The sequence below is a fragment of the Eublepharis macularius genome, chromosome 11, assembly GCF_028583425.1.
Source record: "Eublepharis macularius isolate TG4126 chromosome 11, MPM_Emac_v1.0, whole genome shotgun sequence".
Classification (NCBI taxonomy): Eukaryota; Metazoa; Chordata; class Lepidosauria; order Squamata; family Eublepharidae; genus Eublepharis; species Eublepharis macularius.
The window spans coordinates 2,197,067-2,210,633 of record NC_072800.1 but is presented as its reverse complement, the minus strand read 5'-3'; the positions used below and the strand labels follow the sequence as shown (position 1 = coordinate 2,210,633).

The 13,567-nt window shown below is 43.1% G+C and overlaps 1 protein-coding gene across 5 annotated transcripts in view; it reads right to left on the bottom strand.

Moving 5' to 3' along the window:
• Positions 1-13,567, bottom strand: part of UBA6 (ubiquitin like modifier activating enzyme 6) — an 87,034-nt gene that overhangs the window by 11,863 nt on the left and 61,604 nt on the right. For all 5 annotated transcript variants that reach the window (XM_054991212.1, XM_054991211.1, XM_054991215.1 and 2 more), the window contains 7 exons: positions 10,986-11,091; positions 9,970-10,059; positions 9,725-9,805; positions 8,924-9,052; positions 4,981-5,032; positions 4,817-4,880; positions 1,449-1,518 (listed from right to left, as the gene is read on the bottom strand). In XM_054991212.1, the coding sequence (XP_054847187.1) occupies positions 1,449-1,518; positions 4,817-4,880; positions 4,981-5,032; positions 8,924-9,052; positions 9,725-9,805; positions 9,970-10,059; positions 10,986-11,091 (592 nt within the window). The remainder of the gene's footprint in view (positions 1-1,448; positions 1,519-4,816; positions 4,881-4,980; positions 5,033-8,923; positions 9,053-9,724; positions 9,806-9,969; positions 10,060-10,985; positions 11,092-13,567) is intronic.

Below are 13,567 nucleotides of genomic sequence, written 5' to 3'. Positions count from 1 at the left end.
AAAGGGTTTTCTCAGTGGCTGCCTTCCAGATGTCTGGGTCCTTCCCCCTTCATTTGCTGCCTCTCGGATCCACCCCAACAATTCCCTCCAACCAGACTTCAGCAGCCAGGATGAGCAAGGGTCACTTACGGATGAAGGAGGCCAAAGATTTCCAAGCAGCTGAGCCTCATATTACTGGAATCCATCCCAACAATATTCAAATGAGACTTACAACTCATATCACAACACACACTTGTTTGGAAGGGTGTTATCAGTAGAGATGGGCACAAACAGCAATATGAACAAAAAAAGCACCACGAACAGCTCAATCAGCTGTTCGTGAACAAGCTGTTCGTGAGGCCCCATTCTAAACGAACAGGTGGTCATTGCAAGCCTCGTTCGTTGCTGTTCGTCAAGCCAGACAGTCTGGCATCTGCAATCAATTCCCTTGGCAACTTAGGCAGGGATTGTCGGAACTGGTGTTGCTGTGGAAACCCCATCTAAGCCCAATTTAGCTTGATAGGCAGGTCTTCCTTTCAAGTGTGGAGCTCCAAATTTGTTACAAGGGCGCAAAGAGCAGGGGGGAGGGGGGTTCCCAGCTCTGACTTTGCAGACAGTGGAGAGACAGTTGCTGTTTGCATTTTGATAGAGTGCATTGGAGCTTGAATTTTCTTTGTGTGTAGTGGGATAGGGATCTACCCCTTCAAGTTCCAGGGCTGCTGCCAGGCTCTGGGCCAAGCTATTATTTATTATTGGTACATTTACTGGTGCCTGCTCAAGTCAGGTTTCTGGGAGTGGTGCAGTAGGGATCTTGACTTGGATGATGGCTGGAGGAGAGCCTGCTAGCCCCCACGAACAGCCAACCACAAACATGTTCATGAACAGGGTCATGTTCATGGTTGTTCGTGAGTCCCTCTTCGTGGATGGCAACGAACAACTAACATCATGTTCATTTTTTTTTCTGTTTGTGCCCATCTCTAATTATCAGTAAGAAGAACACAATACAGACATTTGCAAGAAATGATTCTATACCATTTCAGCACTGCATACATAACAAAGTCTGTTTAAAAACTGTACATAAATAATAGCAATTGTTACAAAGCTATTATTTCTAATCTGTGTCATCAACTGCTATTTCACAGTAAAGACTGACTAATTAGGCACCATATAAGATTGCAACTCATCTGCAGAAAAAAGTTTTAAGAAAAAAAATTCTTTAGCAAAGACAGATTGGGGAGAAAATGAATATTTGATTCAGAACTCATTTGGCTCTGACTCTTGAAAAGGCAGGCATCCAATCTGCTATAAAGACCAGAGGATTACTTCAACCATCTTGCCAAAGGCTGGATTCTGAAGTGTCGTTTTCCACCAACACTCGTAACGATGTTTGATTCTTCATTATGGTTCGGAACATTAACAGAAAGAGCCACTACAAGTATGAAATATCTGTTCTCAAACTGGAGGCTTACCTTTTCTGTAAATGGAATACAGTAAATTACTGCAAACAGCTTTGCAGTACTCACTATGAAGCTATGGTGCCTGGAAGGAAAAAAAATAGATTTTTAAAAACACTGTTTTTCTGCATTCACATACATTGCAAACTGGCTTAAAAAAACTGAATGAATCCAATTAAGAAATTTGCCTCCAGGCAGAAGGGCTAGAAGATCAGGGAGCGAGCTCAGCCTTTGCTTAAATCTCTTCCCTGCTTAATTCATTGATTGTTTTTAAATATGGATTCAAATCCAATTAGGAATGGGCTTCACAACAGAACTGATCAAAATCCAACTGGAATACACATACCTTGTTTAATCTCAGAAAGTTAAATAATCCAAATAAAAAACCCAAATGAAATTACTTCCTCAGGCCTACTCACTGGCCCAAGGAGGGCTTTCATTCCACAAACTATGACTGGAGATAGCAAACCCTCTTTCCACCCAAAAGGATTCCTAAGGATCCCTGTCAATTCTGCTCTTGCTATAGTGGTAGGACAAAACTCCCTTCCTCTACTGTTGCGGACCATTCCAATGCTTCTATATGGCACGAATGTCTCCAAAAGTAGTAGGTATCAGAAGGTTGCTCAGAACATTTAGAGCAAACAGGATAATCTAAAAACCACTTATTTGAAATCAAAAATAATGAGAATATAGACCCATTCATCATTCTTGGACTATTGATGGATAACAGATCAAGTGTTAAATCTTCAGTGTATTTGGAGCTTGTTTTCTGCACCTCTGGGATGTGAAAGATGCTGGGACATCTCAGGGAACATGTATGGTGAAATAAGGTGCTTTCAAGGGCAAAGAGGTATCTGGGACAGGTGCCCGAGGGGCCTGGGCTGGGGAGAATTGCCCCCAGACCCACCACCCCAAGAGAGGGGGAAAGAACAGGACGTGCAGACTTCCGCCGCCACTTGCGCCCACCCCCTCCAGGGCTCGGGCAGCCAGCTCAGCAGCAGCCAAGTGTCCTCTCCGCTTCCACAGCTCCTGCTGCTGGCTCAGCAGTGGCCATGCGCCTGTTCCCTCCAGGGCTCAGGGTGGCTGCTCAGCAGAGGCCACTCGCACCTACTCACACTGCTTGGGCCTGGGGTAGCCCCAGTTGCAGGCTGGCAGTGGTTCTAAGGTCCTGTCCTGAACTTTTCCCTGGATCCCAGAATCTCTAAGTTTGCCCCTGTGTGGTTTTCAGACACCCTGTCTTGAAGTTCCTGAAAGGTAAGGTATCTCTTCAGCTTTTATACTGGGGTCCATGTATAGAGGCAAACACTGTACATGGGAGACATGTCAGAACTGAGAAATATTAGGGGTAGCTAAAGGATCGCTCATCTGCGAGACTGAGCCTATTCTTTTATAATTCCATTATTGCTTTAAAAAGCTCTACTTAATTAAATACTGGAACCAGTATAGAAAGCAACTAGTTAAGAAATGAACTCATCCACTATGAGTGAACAGTGTAAATTTAAGTTTACACAGGGCTTTTTTTTGAGAGGGAACACTCTGGAACGGCATTCCGGCAGCAATAGAATCTGCCCACGTGATTCCTTCCTCCTTCGGCCCCGCAGGCTCTGCAGAGGAGGTTAAGCTGCTTTGAGTTCATTCTGCTTTCTTTTAATTCCTCGGTGAGTGAAAGAGAGAGAGAGCAAGCAAGCTGGGGCCTGGCGCGGGCTCTGCAGAGGAGGGCTAAGCTGCTTTTTGAGTTCATTCAGCTTTCATTCAGGGGTTTGTGTGTGCTGCTTTACATTCATTCTGTTTTATTTTCATTGGGAAAGTGGGTGGGTGGGGCTCTCTGTGTGTATGTGTGCTGCTTTGAGTTCATTCTGCTTTCTTTTCATGGGGGAGGGTGGGGCTGTGCATATGTGTGTGTGTGTGTGTGTGTGCGCGCGCGCGCGCGCATGCGTGTGTGTTGCTTTCATTCTTTTGTTGACTGAAGTTGACATTGTTATGGTTCCCACAGCTTTTGAATGCAGATTGGTTCTGTGTTAGATAAATATATTAGTTATGGTTATTTGTATTAGCTAAAATATCAGTTATGGTTATTCCAGTTTTATGCTAGGAATGGATAGCTGTGTCCAAGTCACAGACGGCTTTCAACAATATGTTCATCAGCATACAGGTGTTCTTATGACTTAATAGCTGTAACTCAAATGGTTCTCCCACCCTCAGCAGATTAACATTGCTGAAATTGCGGTGGACATATGGGTGTTAAGGAAGTTTTTATGAATATTGTTTGTCTGGGACACTGGAATATTTGAGAGCATTTCACAATGTCACAGCAGCTTAGCCACTGGTAAGGGAGAGTTGGCAGGCAACAAAAAAAAAGCCATTTTTAAACTAAGTATAGATCAAATGCAGCTAAAGTTGAGTATCTAATTTTGATTTGCTCCAGTAAAGCAAAACCCTCCCTGAAAATTTGAAAATTCAATATTCATTAGATTTGGAATTTCAGACTGTGGAATTTTGAGAAAGAATTTTGGAATTTTTTCCCCTATGCTGGCAGAGGGAATCTGTTAGAATTTAGATTTGTGAGAAGGGTTTTGGATTTTTAGAGGCCCCCTCCTTCTTGCATATTTTAAAATATGATTGCAAAGAAATGAAATGTTTCGGAAAGGGAATGGAAGATTTCACATTTTGTAGAGGATACAGAAACAAACTCTTTCTCATAACAGTGTAATTTTCCAAGCTTACTAACATTTATCTCATCGTAATGCATTGTGCAGTGTTCCGGGAGCGACGTCACTTCCGGGAGTAATGTCATCACACATTTCCAGGAGCGCACATGTGATAATAAAGAGTTCTACCACCTCTTTTCCCAGAAAAAAAGCCCTGAGTTTACATATAATCAAGCAATGACAATGACAATGCACATTCATTTTTATGTCATATGATTCTGATGAAAAATTATAAATAAGCTTTTGTACCTTCCACCGAGAATGGCTTAGACACTACAATAAAATCACTGCTGAAAATACAAGACATCCCAATGAAATTTCCAGCATTGTGGCAATCTGACGCCTGGGATTGGTCAAGCCCTGGTGGTCTAAGGTATGTTTTAAGAGAAGAAATTCCAAAAGGGAGCTGCATGTGATGCCTTCATATGCCAAACTGAAATATTCACATGATTGTGATCTGTAAAGGCCCCATCAAACAAATTCCCGAGACTGCAAAGCCCGAGTGATTCTGGGCAGGGAATTTGGTGCTCATCCTCACGGGTACGTTGGTTCGAAAGACAGCTAATTTACTTATACACTCATATACATGAATATTGTCCTGGCCCTGTAAGGCCAGAAACCTCTCAGGTTCCTCCCCCTCACAATAACAACATTTAAAAAGAGACGTTTACTCACAAAGTGTCACTGAAATCAAACTGTATTGGAAAAGGTGGCCTCTTTGGAGATTGCCAAAACAAACCTGGCAGTTGGAAAGAAAGCAAACAGAATCTTAACAGCAATGAAATGAAATACAATACATCAATCCCATCAACACTCGTTTAAACATTTACTGTACTTACTGCCATCTTTTAATCGGGTATCAAGGGGAAAGGAATGAAGTAACTGGAGGGCCTAGACAAGAGAGAAATACTCTGAATATAGTTGAGGTAATGACAGGCCACCACATTCTGCTAGACTAAGCTTATGTTAAATTCCTTCCTGTAAGAAATCATGGTGAACTCAGAATCCCAGAACTCAAAAAAAAAAAGCATGTTTAAGAAAATAACATGTCTAAGAAAATAACGTGGCATAATTTCAGTAGACAAACAAACGTATCTAATTCTAACAAGTGCAAACAGTAGAGTATCATGACTAAGAGCTAACAAGGAAACCTTCACAAGAAAACTTGCATTGTGAAAACAAAAAACCAACAGTAAAGAAGTATATGAACTACACGTAATGTTTATTATGCAATAAAGTTTTTAAACATATATATGTGATTAATTTCTTATTACATACATGAACCATATTTCATTTATACAATGCATTCCAGTTTGTGCCCATCTCTAGACTGGAGGTGGGAGGCAAAGAAGGGAGTCAGAATATAAAGGTACAATATGGCTTGATTAGAGCAGAAATTAGCATCTGCAGTGAGATAAGGAGAACTGGGTTTGATTCCCCACTCCTCCACTTGAAGCCAGCTGGGTGATCTTGGATCACTCACAGCTCTCCCAGAGCTCTTTCAGTCCCACCCACCTCACAGGGTGATTGTGATTGTTGTGAGGATAATAATAACACACTTCGTAAACTGCTCTGCATTGGCATTAAGTTGTCCTGAAGGGTGGTATATAAATCGAATGTTGTTACTATTATTAATATATGTTATTATTCCTAAAACAGCAGGGCTGGCCTCCAATGAGGGTTTCGTTGATCTGAACTTGTAAATTAATTCAAGTTAAGCAATCTAACATTGTAATCTGCCTTTGAAGCTTCTTTGTTTGAGGATGGCTACTTTCAGGTCAGCAATGGAATGTTGTGGAAGATTAAAATCATAGAATCATAGGGTTGGAAGGGACCTCTAGGGTCATCTAGTCCAACCTCCTGCACAATGCAGGAACTTCACAACTACCCCCTCAACTGCCCCAGTGACCCCTGCTCCATGCCCAGAAGATGGTGAAACGCCTCCAGGATCCCTAGCCAAACTGGCCTCTGGAAAATTGCTACCTGACCCCAAGGTGGCGATCGGCATGTAAGAAGGGCCATAAAAACCAAGCACTGATGCAACCCATTTTGCTCTTCCCCTCACGACCTGCCTGGGTTCACAGAATCAGCATTGCTGTGAGACGGTCATCTAGCTTCTGTTTAAAAACCTCCAAAGAAGGAGAGCCCACCACCTCCCGAGGAAGCCTCTTCCACTGAGGGACTGCTCTGTCAGGAAGTTCTTCCTAATGTTTAGCCGAAAACTCTTTTGATTTAATTTCAACCTGTTGGTTCTGGCCTGACCTTCTGGGGCAGCAGAAAGCAACTCCACGCCATCCTCTATATGACAGCCCTTCAAGTATTTGAAGATGGTATTCAAATCGCTTCTCATTCATCTCCTCTCCACGCTAAACATTCCGAGCTCCTTCAGCCTTTCCTCCTAGGACTTGGTCTCCAGACCCCTCACCGTCTTTGTTGCCCTCCTCTGGACACATTCCAGCCTGTCTATATCCTCCTTAAATTGTGGTGCCCCAAACTGAACACAATACTCTCTAGGTGAGGTCTAACCAGAGCAGAGAGATACCATCACTTCTCGTGATCTGGACACTTATGCTTCTGTTGAGTCAGCCCAAAACCGCATTTGCCTTTTTAGCTACCACATCTCACTGCTGACTCATGTTCAGTGTATGGTCTACTAAGACCCCTAGATCCTTTTCGCACATACTACTGCCAAGACAAGTCTCCCTCATCCTATAATTATGCTTTAAATTTTTCCTTCTTAAACACAGAACTTTGCATTTAACTCTGTTGAAATCCATTTTATTTGTTTTAGCCCAGTTTTCCAGCCTTGTATCCTCTTATATCCTTACTCTGTCTTTGACCGTATTTGCCACTACTCCCAACTTAGCATCATCTGCAAATTTAATAAACATTCCCTCTATTCCTTCATCCAAATAATTTATAAAAATGTTGAACAGAACAGGTCCCAGGACTGATCCCTGAGGAACTCCATTTGTTACTCTTCTCCAAGAGGATTAGGAACACTTTGGGTGCGATCTGTCAATCAATTACAGATCCACCTACTAGTAATAGGATCCAAACCACATTTTACCAACTTGTCGATAAGGATACTACTTGGAACCTTAACAAAAGCCTTACTGAAATCGAGATAAACTATGTCTACAGCATTCCCCTGATCCAGCAAGTAACTTGCAGTAACTTTCTCAAAAAAAGAGATAAGGTTAGTCTGACATGACTTGTTCTTGAGAAACCCATGCTGGCTCTTAGTAATCACTGCCTTCCTTTCTGAATGCTCAAGGACTGTTTGATTATTTGTTCTAAGACTTTTCCAAGTATAGATGTCAAGATGACAGGTCAGTAGTTTCCTGGATCCTCCTTTTTCCCCACTGGGGAAATGGTCTCCCACTGGTCTTTCCCGGGGCCGAATAGAGACATAGGATTCCTGCCACTCTTAACTAATACACCAAACTGGCTCTCAGAACAATCTCCAAGAACCTCTGAAGGCCCACTCTGACATCTGCTCTGTAGTTTGCAGATAAAATTACTTGCATCTGCCTTGAAATTCAGGTGCCATTTTTGAGGCTTACAGTTGCTGAATGTTGCTGGAAAACTATCTTGTCATTATTCAATAAATAAATTTCACAGCCTAAAGTGGTGGGTGAGGTATTGACAGCAGAACAGCCTACCACCTGCTTGTCTGACCTTTGCCCTTCTTGCTTTATTCCATTTTGCTGGGGGTGGGGAGAGATGACCAGATGGATCTAGGAGCAGGAAGTGGGCAGTCGTGAGACTACTTGGCTGATAGTTGGAACATTCTCAAATCATTCTTTTCTAGACAGGATATGCTTGAGGACAGGATGGCTTTCCAACACTAGAAACGTTGGAATGAAACTTGGCTTCTCACCCAGGTTCAGCACTGAAACTGCCTAGTCGCCCTGATGGACCACCAATAAGGGCTAAGCAAGCGTTAATTCACCTGGATGCCCCAGTGGCTTTCAATACCATCGACTATGGACCCCCTGTCTGGAATCAGTTCACTCCTACTAGCCTACCTGTGCTTTAGCATCTGTATCAGGGGTCCTGGTCCACAAGGAATTTGGTTGGGACCTGCTCTGACAGCTGACATCAGCAGCCCAATGACTCCATTTTCTCTCCTCATCTATTCATGGATATCTTTTCTTCTTGTTTCTTTTGCTTTTATCAATTTTGATTTATAATTTGTCTTTATCTTCTCTTGTGAGCCACCTCAGAAGATTAGGTGGAATGGCAGATAAAAATCCTTAACTAAATAAAATTGTAGCTGAATTCTCCAAAGCAGAAGTGGAATCTTCCTGTGACATCACGCATGTTAGTAGGCCGGACTTGCCCTACTGGGAAGGAGAGCGCCAGTCCCACAAGCAGCCCACCACACATAATGCTATCTGCCAACTGGTGAGGCCACAGCATTCCCCAGGGCACAGGAAGAAGACTCCTCAGTGATCACTCCACGGGGAACCTTGAGTTTCTTTTCCGTTCTCCTTTCTTGTACCAAGGACAAAACTTACCATTCATCTCTAGCTCTGGGTTCCCAGCCCCTCCCGGAGTGAAGTATCCACAGCACGTGAAACAGTATGTGAGGTGAAGGCTGACACCCCCAACCCCCAGCCCCTACATACACTTGATAAAATACGGTTCTCTTTCGCTCAGAGAACTGGGAAGGACTGCATGTGTGTTACTAAATACAGAACCATGCCGTTTTTTAAAACTCTCAACTGAACATCATCACTTAAGTCAACTAAACTTAAACAGATCTCACATACTCACCTTATGATTAAAATACTTCTCAAATTTTAATCTTGCTAATTCAACACACTGCTGCCAGTTTCTTGGTCTTCTGCTGAGGTATTTGATCACCTGAAAAGAGCCTTCCAAACTCTCTCCAGACTGTATTCTCTAGAAAGAAAAAAATATATAAATATATATATAAAACGGAGGCACAAGGGATCGATAGCCAGCCCCTGCTCTCCAGAGCATGTACCGGTCTATATAATGCATACGTTATGGGCTCACTCGGTGTTTCTATGAACAATAAGAATTAAATACGATCACGTTATAAGCAATTTATGGTGACCCTCTCAAGGGATTTTCAAGGCAAGAGATGAGCTGAAGGGATCTGCCATTGCCCGCCTCTCTCTGCATGTCAGCCCTGCTCTTCCGTGGTGGTCTCCCATCCAAGCAGTAACTGTGGCCAATCCTGTTTAGCTTCCAAACTCTGACAGGCTTGGGCTAGTCAGGGCTATTCGTGCTACTGTTCCCATGTCTACATGAAGCATTTTAAATATTAAGAATTATGGTGAACAACTAAAAAGCTATTCTCAAGCAAACAGTCAATTATTTTTCACATTAACAAACTAAATAGAATCCAAGTCATAATTCAACTCCTGCTCTCATTTAGTTGCAGTTCTTATCAAATAAAATAATCTGAATTTTTCCATTTCAGATTTCCACCCTTGCTGTGCTTCAAATTTGAACAAAACATTGACAGAGTAGAATGCAGTAGAGTTAGAAGGAGGCGCCTGCCTGGCTGGATATGATATCATCATATACAAAAGACCCATCCGTTACCTGGAGCACCTCTTCTGCGGAGGGATATGTTTGCCAGAACTTGTTGAACAGTGAAGGCTTGTGTGAAAAAGCACTTTCAAACTAGAACAAGAAGGGAAGTTATGAGAAACGCTCCTGGTTCCCTGCCTCCCCCCACACCCATAAGGGGGCACATTTCTAAAGAAGAACCCCATGGGAATGGAGAGGAGCTGTGCCTGCGGGGTTTGCACAGGCAACGCAGCTCAGCTGTGCTCCCACAAACTCACCTTGTCTCTTGCCCACTGTATGGTGTGTTCAGTGGCAGCTGGAAAAGACTTTAAAGTACAAAATGGTATTTCTTCTTCCGGGGGATCTCGCTGTATGTAGAAAAACAAGAAGGGCAATCATATTGCATTTGTATCAGGGTTTCTTACTCTTAATCTTATTTCTTTCATCAGATCTCTGTTCTTCTTAAGCTACTTAATACAGAATATCAGCATATCGCCATTTCTTCTTACAGTAATGTATTTATTGTCACAAAGTTACCTCCAACAAGAAAAGATTTAAGATAGCATTTATAAGAACATACAAATCATTTTGTTGTAAGAGCCAGTACTGTTTATAAAACTACTGATACGGCAAAAGGAGATTGCCATAATAACCTCAGTCAAAATGTCACTCTGCTGTTTTGGTTTTTCAAATCCTCCGCAGGGCACAGAAAAAGCCATAAAATCCAACTGATGTTTCCAAAGAAGAACTTGAACAATGAAATGAAGCACTAAAAATGTTTTTTCTAACTGAAGATGAGGCCACCTGCCAAATTTCTTATTTCTGGGTTTATTTCTGGCTAGATCAAACCAGTAGCGTTCATTCAACAGAGAGGTGAAGTAGCATTTCATCATAATCATTAGGGCTAGGATGCAAAAACCATGCAACTAACTCTGCATGCCTGGGGGCTTTTGCCGTGTGTGTTTTGATCAGAAGGGCCCATGGACACACACACACCTGCCGCTGCCTGCCATAAGGCAAAGCTCCTGTTGTAACTGGGGGCTCTAAAAAGCAGTCTGTGGTATCGCATGGGGGAAATCGTTCATTCAAAGGTAAACAAACAGAAAGTTGAATTAAATCATGTGGTGTAGGACCAATTCATTGGTTACTCTTAAAATAGGTCTTTGAGATACCTATAAAAACCACCATGAAATGGAATTGGCTTTACAGTCGCTAAAGTGGGATCTTTTGTGGTTCAGAGCCGATTAAGGAAGAGCAATCCAAACTTCGTTGTTTGTACAGCCGCAGCACTTACGTGGCTGTTGTAAGATTCCGTCAGCTGAGGCACAATGATTTCGGTATGCCCTTTTGTTCCCATGGTTCCCGAATCTAAGAGAGGACACAGGTTTGCTAGGCAGCGACTACATAAAGAGAGTAAGAACAACATTATGAGGACCAAATGAAGAAGCCACAGTAGAGAAGGGACAGGCTCCAGTGAGGGATAGGAATGCAGATGATCCCTGATATAGACTCCTTGCGAGTGCAACTGCCTTAAAACAGGAATCTGGTGCTTGGGAAAGTCAACTAGTGATAAAACCCTAACATTAAATCAAAGTGCCATCACACATCCTCAGTGAAAGAAAATAAAAAAGGTAAAGATCTCCTAGTCCATATAGGCAAGTATTAAGTATTAATAGTATCCTATACTAGTATCTATAGAATAGTATCTACACTATACTGTATCTATACTAGTATCATGGTATCCTCCTGTAATGAAAAGCTCCCATCAGGCTGTCAAACGTATAACTTCATCACTTTGGTTCAGGCTGTAAGTCTGTGCAGGCCCCAGACCAGGCCCGTTTTGAGAAACACCTCCTGGCTTGCTAATCAGGCACACCTGTAAGGCTTTGCCTTGAGAACTGGCCTTGAGAACTCTGGGGGAACACAGCTGTAAACAGTTTCAATCACTGCTCTCATATTTTCTCATGCTAGCACTGCCAATTACATACGTAAGCCCTGATTGACTCATGGGCCTAGTGAACCTAGGCCTGAAAGTGGCTGCTTGATTGTATTGTGGAGCCTATCTAGTTAGTATCTGTCTACCAGCATGTGAGGGAGAGGCTCTTGCTTCCATGGTACACTACCGAGATGCCTAGAGTTGCATGGCAGGGAATGGACTCCCTTTCTAAAGCCTTTGATAAGAACTACCAGCCATGAAGCCAAGTCAGAGATTGCTAGACAGCCAGCTTGATTTTAGCCAGTTAGTTTGTATTTAGAAATAGCTAGGCCTTGTTTTGTGCTTGCCTTAATGCCAATTTGAAGAGCAGTTCCTTCTCAGCATACACTCCTTATAATCTATCTTTAATAAACCACAAATATACTTTATCTGCCTCCAGAGTTACTTGCTGAATGTGTACATGCCCTCAGAAAAGCCTCAGGTAAAGAGGACCAGAGTCCCTGGAAGCTCCTATCAGACTTGGGAGTGGCTGCAGTTCAGGGCCCAGGAACGGGAGTAAGCGTCTCTGGGTCTTGACATCTCCCTTTTGCTGCTTTTTAGAATTAAGAACCGCAGGGCAGGGCAGTACAGATTATACGTGAGGGTGAGGTGCTGGAGAAAGCCCTGGCCGCGCACAGAGCATGCATCAACCATAATGAGCACTGGACTTATGTGCACAAGTAGGCCTTACATATCAGATCCAATAAAAGCATTTATTGTAATGGTTTCGAGTGTTCAAAGAGCTTCTTCACATGCACTATATTTGTTGTAATTCTCACAAAAGCTCTTTAAAATGATTTTATATTATTATCCCATACAGACGATGTGGGGCTAAACCTGAAAAAGGCTGGTTTAATTGAAGCCCTCCAATAGGGTTTGGAGCTCATTCCCCAGTGCCTGGCACTCAAGTGAATCTGAAAAAATAGGCAACATCAAACGTGAATAATGTTCAAATTCAATTTTATAACCACTGAGAATGATTTTTAACACCCAACTATCTGATGTAAGTACACACTGGGCTAAGAAAAACTATGGAGTCATTCCCTGAACATGGGGTCCGACTCCTGTGCCAGTCAGAGCTGCTTCTGGGCTTGAGACTGTTCCTTAAGGGTGGTGGGATTGGGACCCTTGCGCCTTTGCCTGTGGCCTTGTTTCCTTTAGATAAAAGTGCCTTGCATAGCCTGGTGTTGGCGTTGGGCAGGATACGTGTACCCCTGATAAGGTTGGTAGCAGTATGACCTTCCTCAGTAAGAGGACTGTTGTCGATATCGTGACCTTCCTCCCTCCCTGCTGTGCAGGAGGGGTAGTACACCATAAGACTGCATGGTCAATCTGTCCTTGCGCTTTTGCGACAAGTACTCCTCAGTCTTGTCCAAGAACAGTTGCTTTCCTTCATACGGGAGGTCTTCAACTTTTGTGCATGTCTCTGTGGGTAATGCTGTTGCTCTTAACCAAGCATGTCATCTTAGCACTATTGCTGAGGTCATCGTTCTGGCTGAAGCGACTGCCGTGTTGCGACCTGCATGTATCTGGTGCCTGGCCAGCCGAATAACTTCCTCCTGCAGTACCTTTATCAGTGGCCGTTGCTCTTCAGGTAATTTGTCTACGAAGGCAGACATCTCATTCTACAGGCACAACCTGGTAGGTGCCCATCATTGCCAAATAATTGGCAATCTTTATACTCAGAGCTGCGAACAAATACCTCTTCCTTCTTAAAGCATCCAGCTTCTTCCCCTCCTTATCAGACAGGGCTGAATAGGAGCCTTGGCAATGTTCTGACTGTAGCTCTTCCATTACAAGAGAGGATGGAGGCGGGTGGGTAGACAGGAAAGGACAGGACTCATCCTTTGCTTTATAGAGGCTCTCAGCCTTCTTCGTTGTCGCTGTGGCTGAAGCTGGCT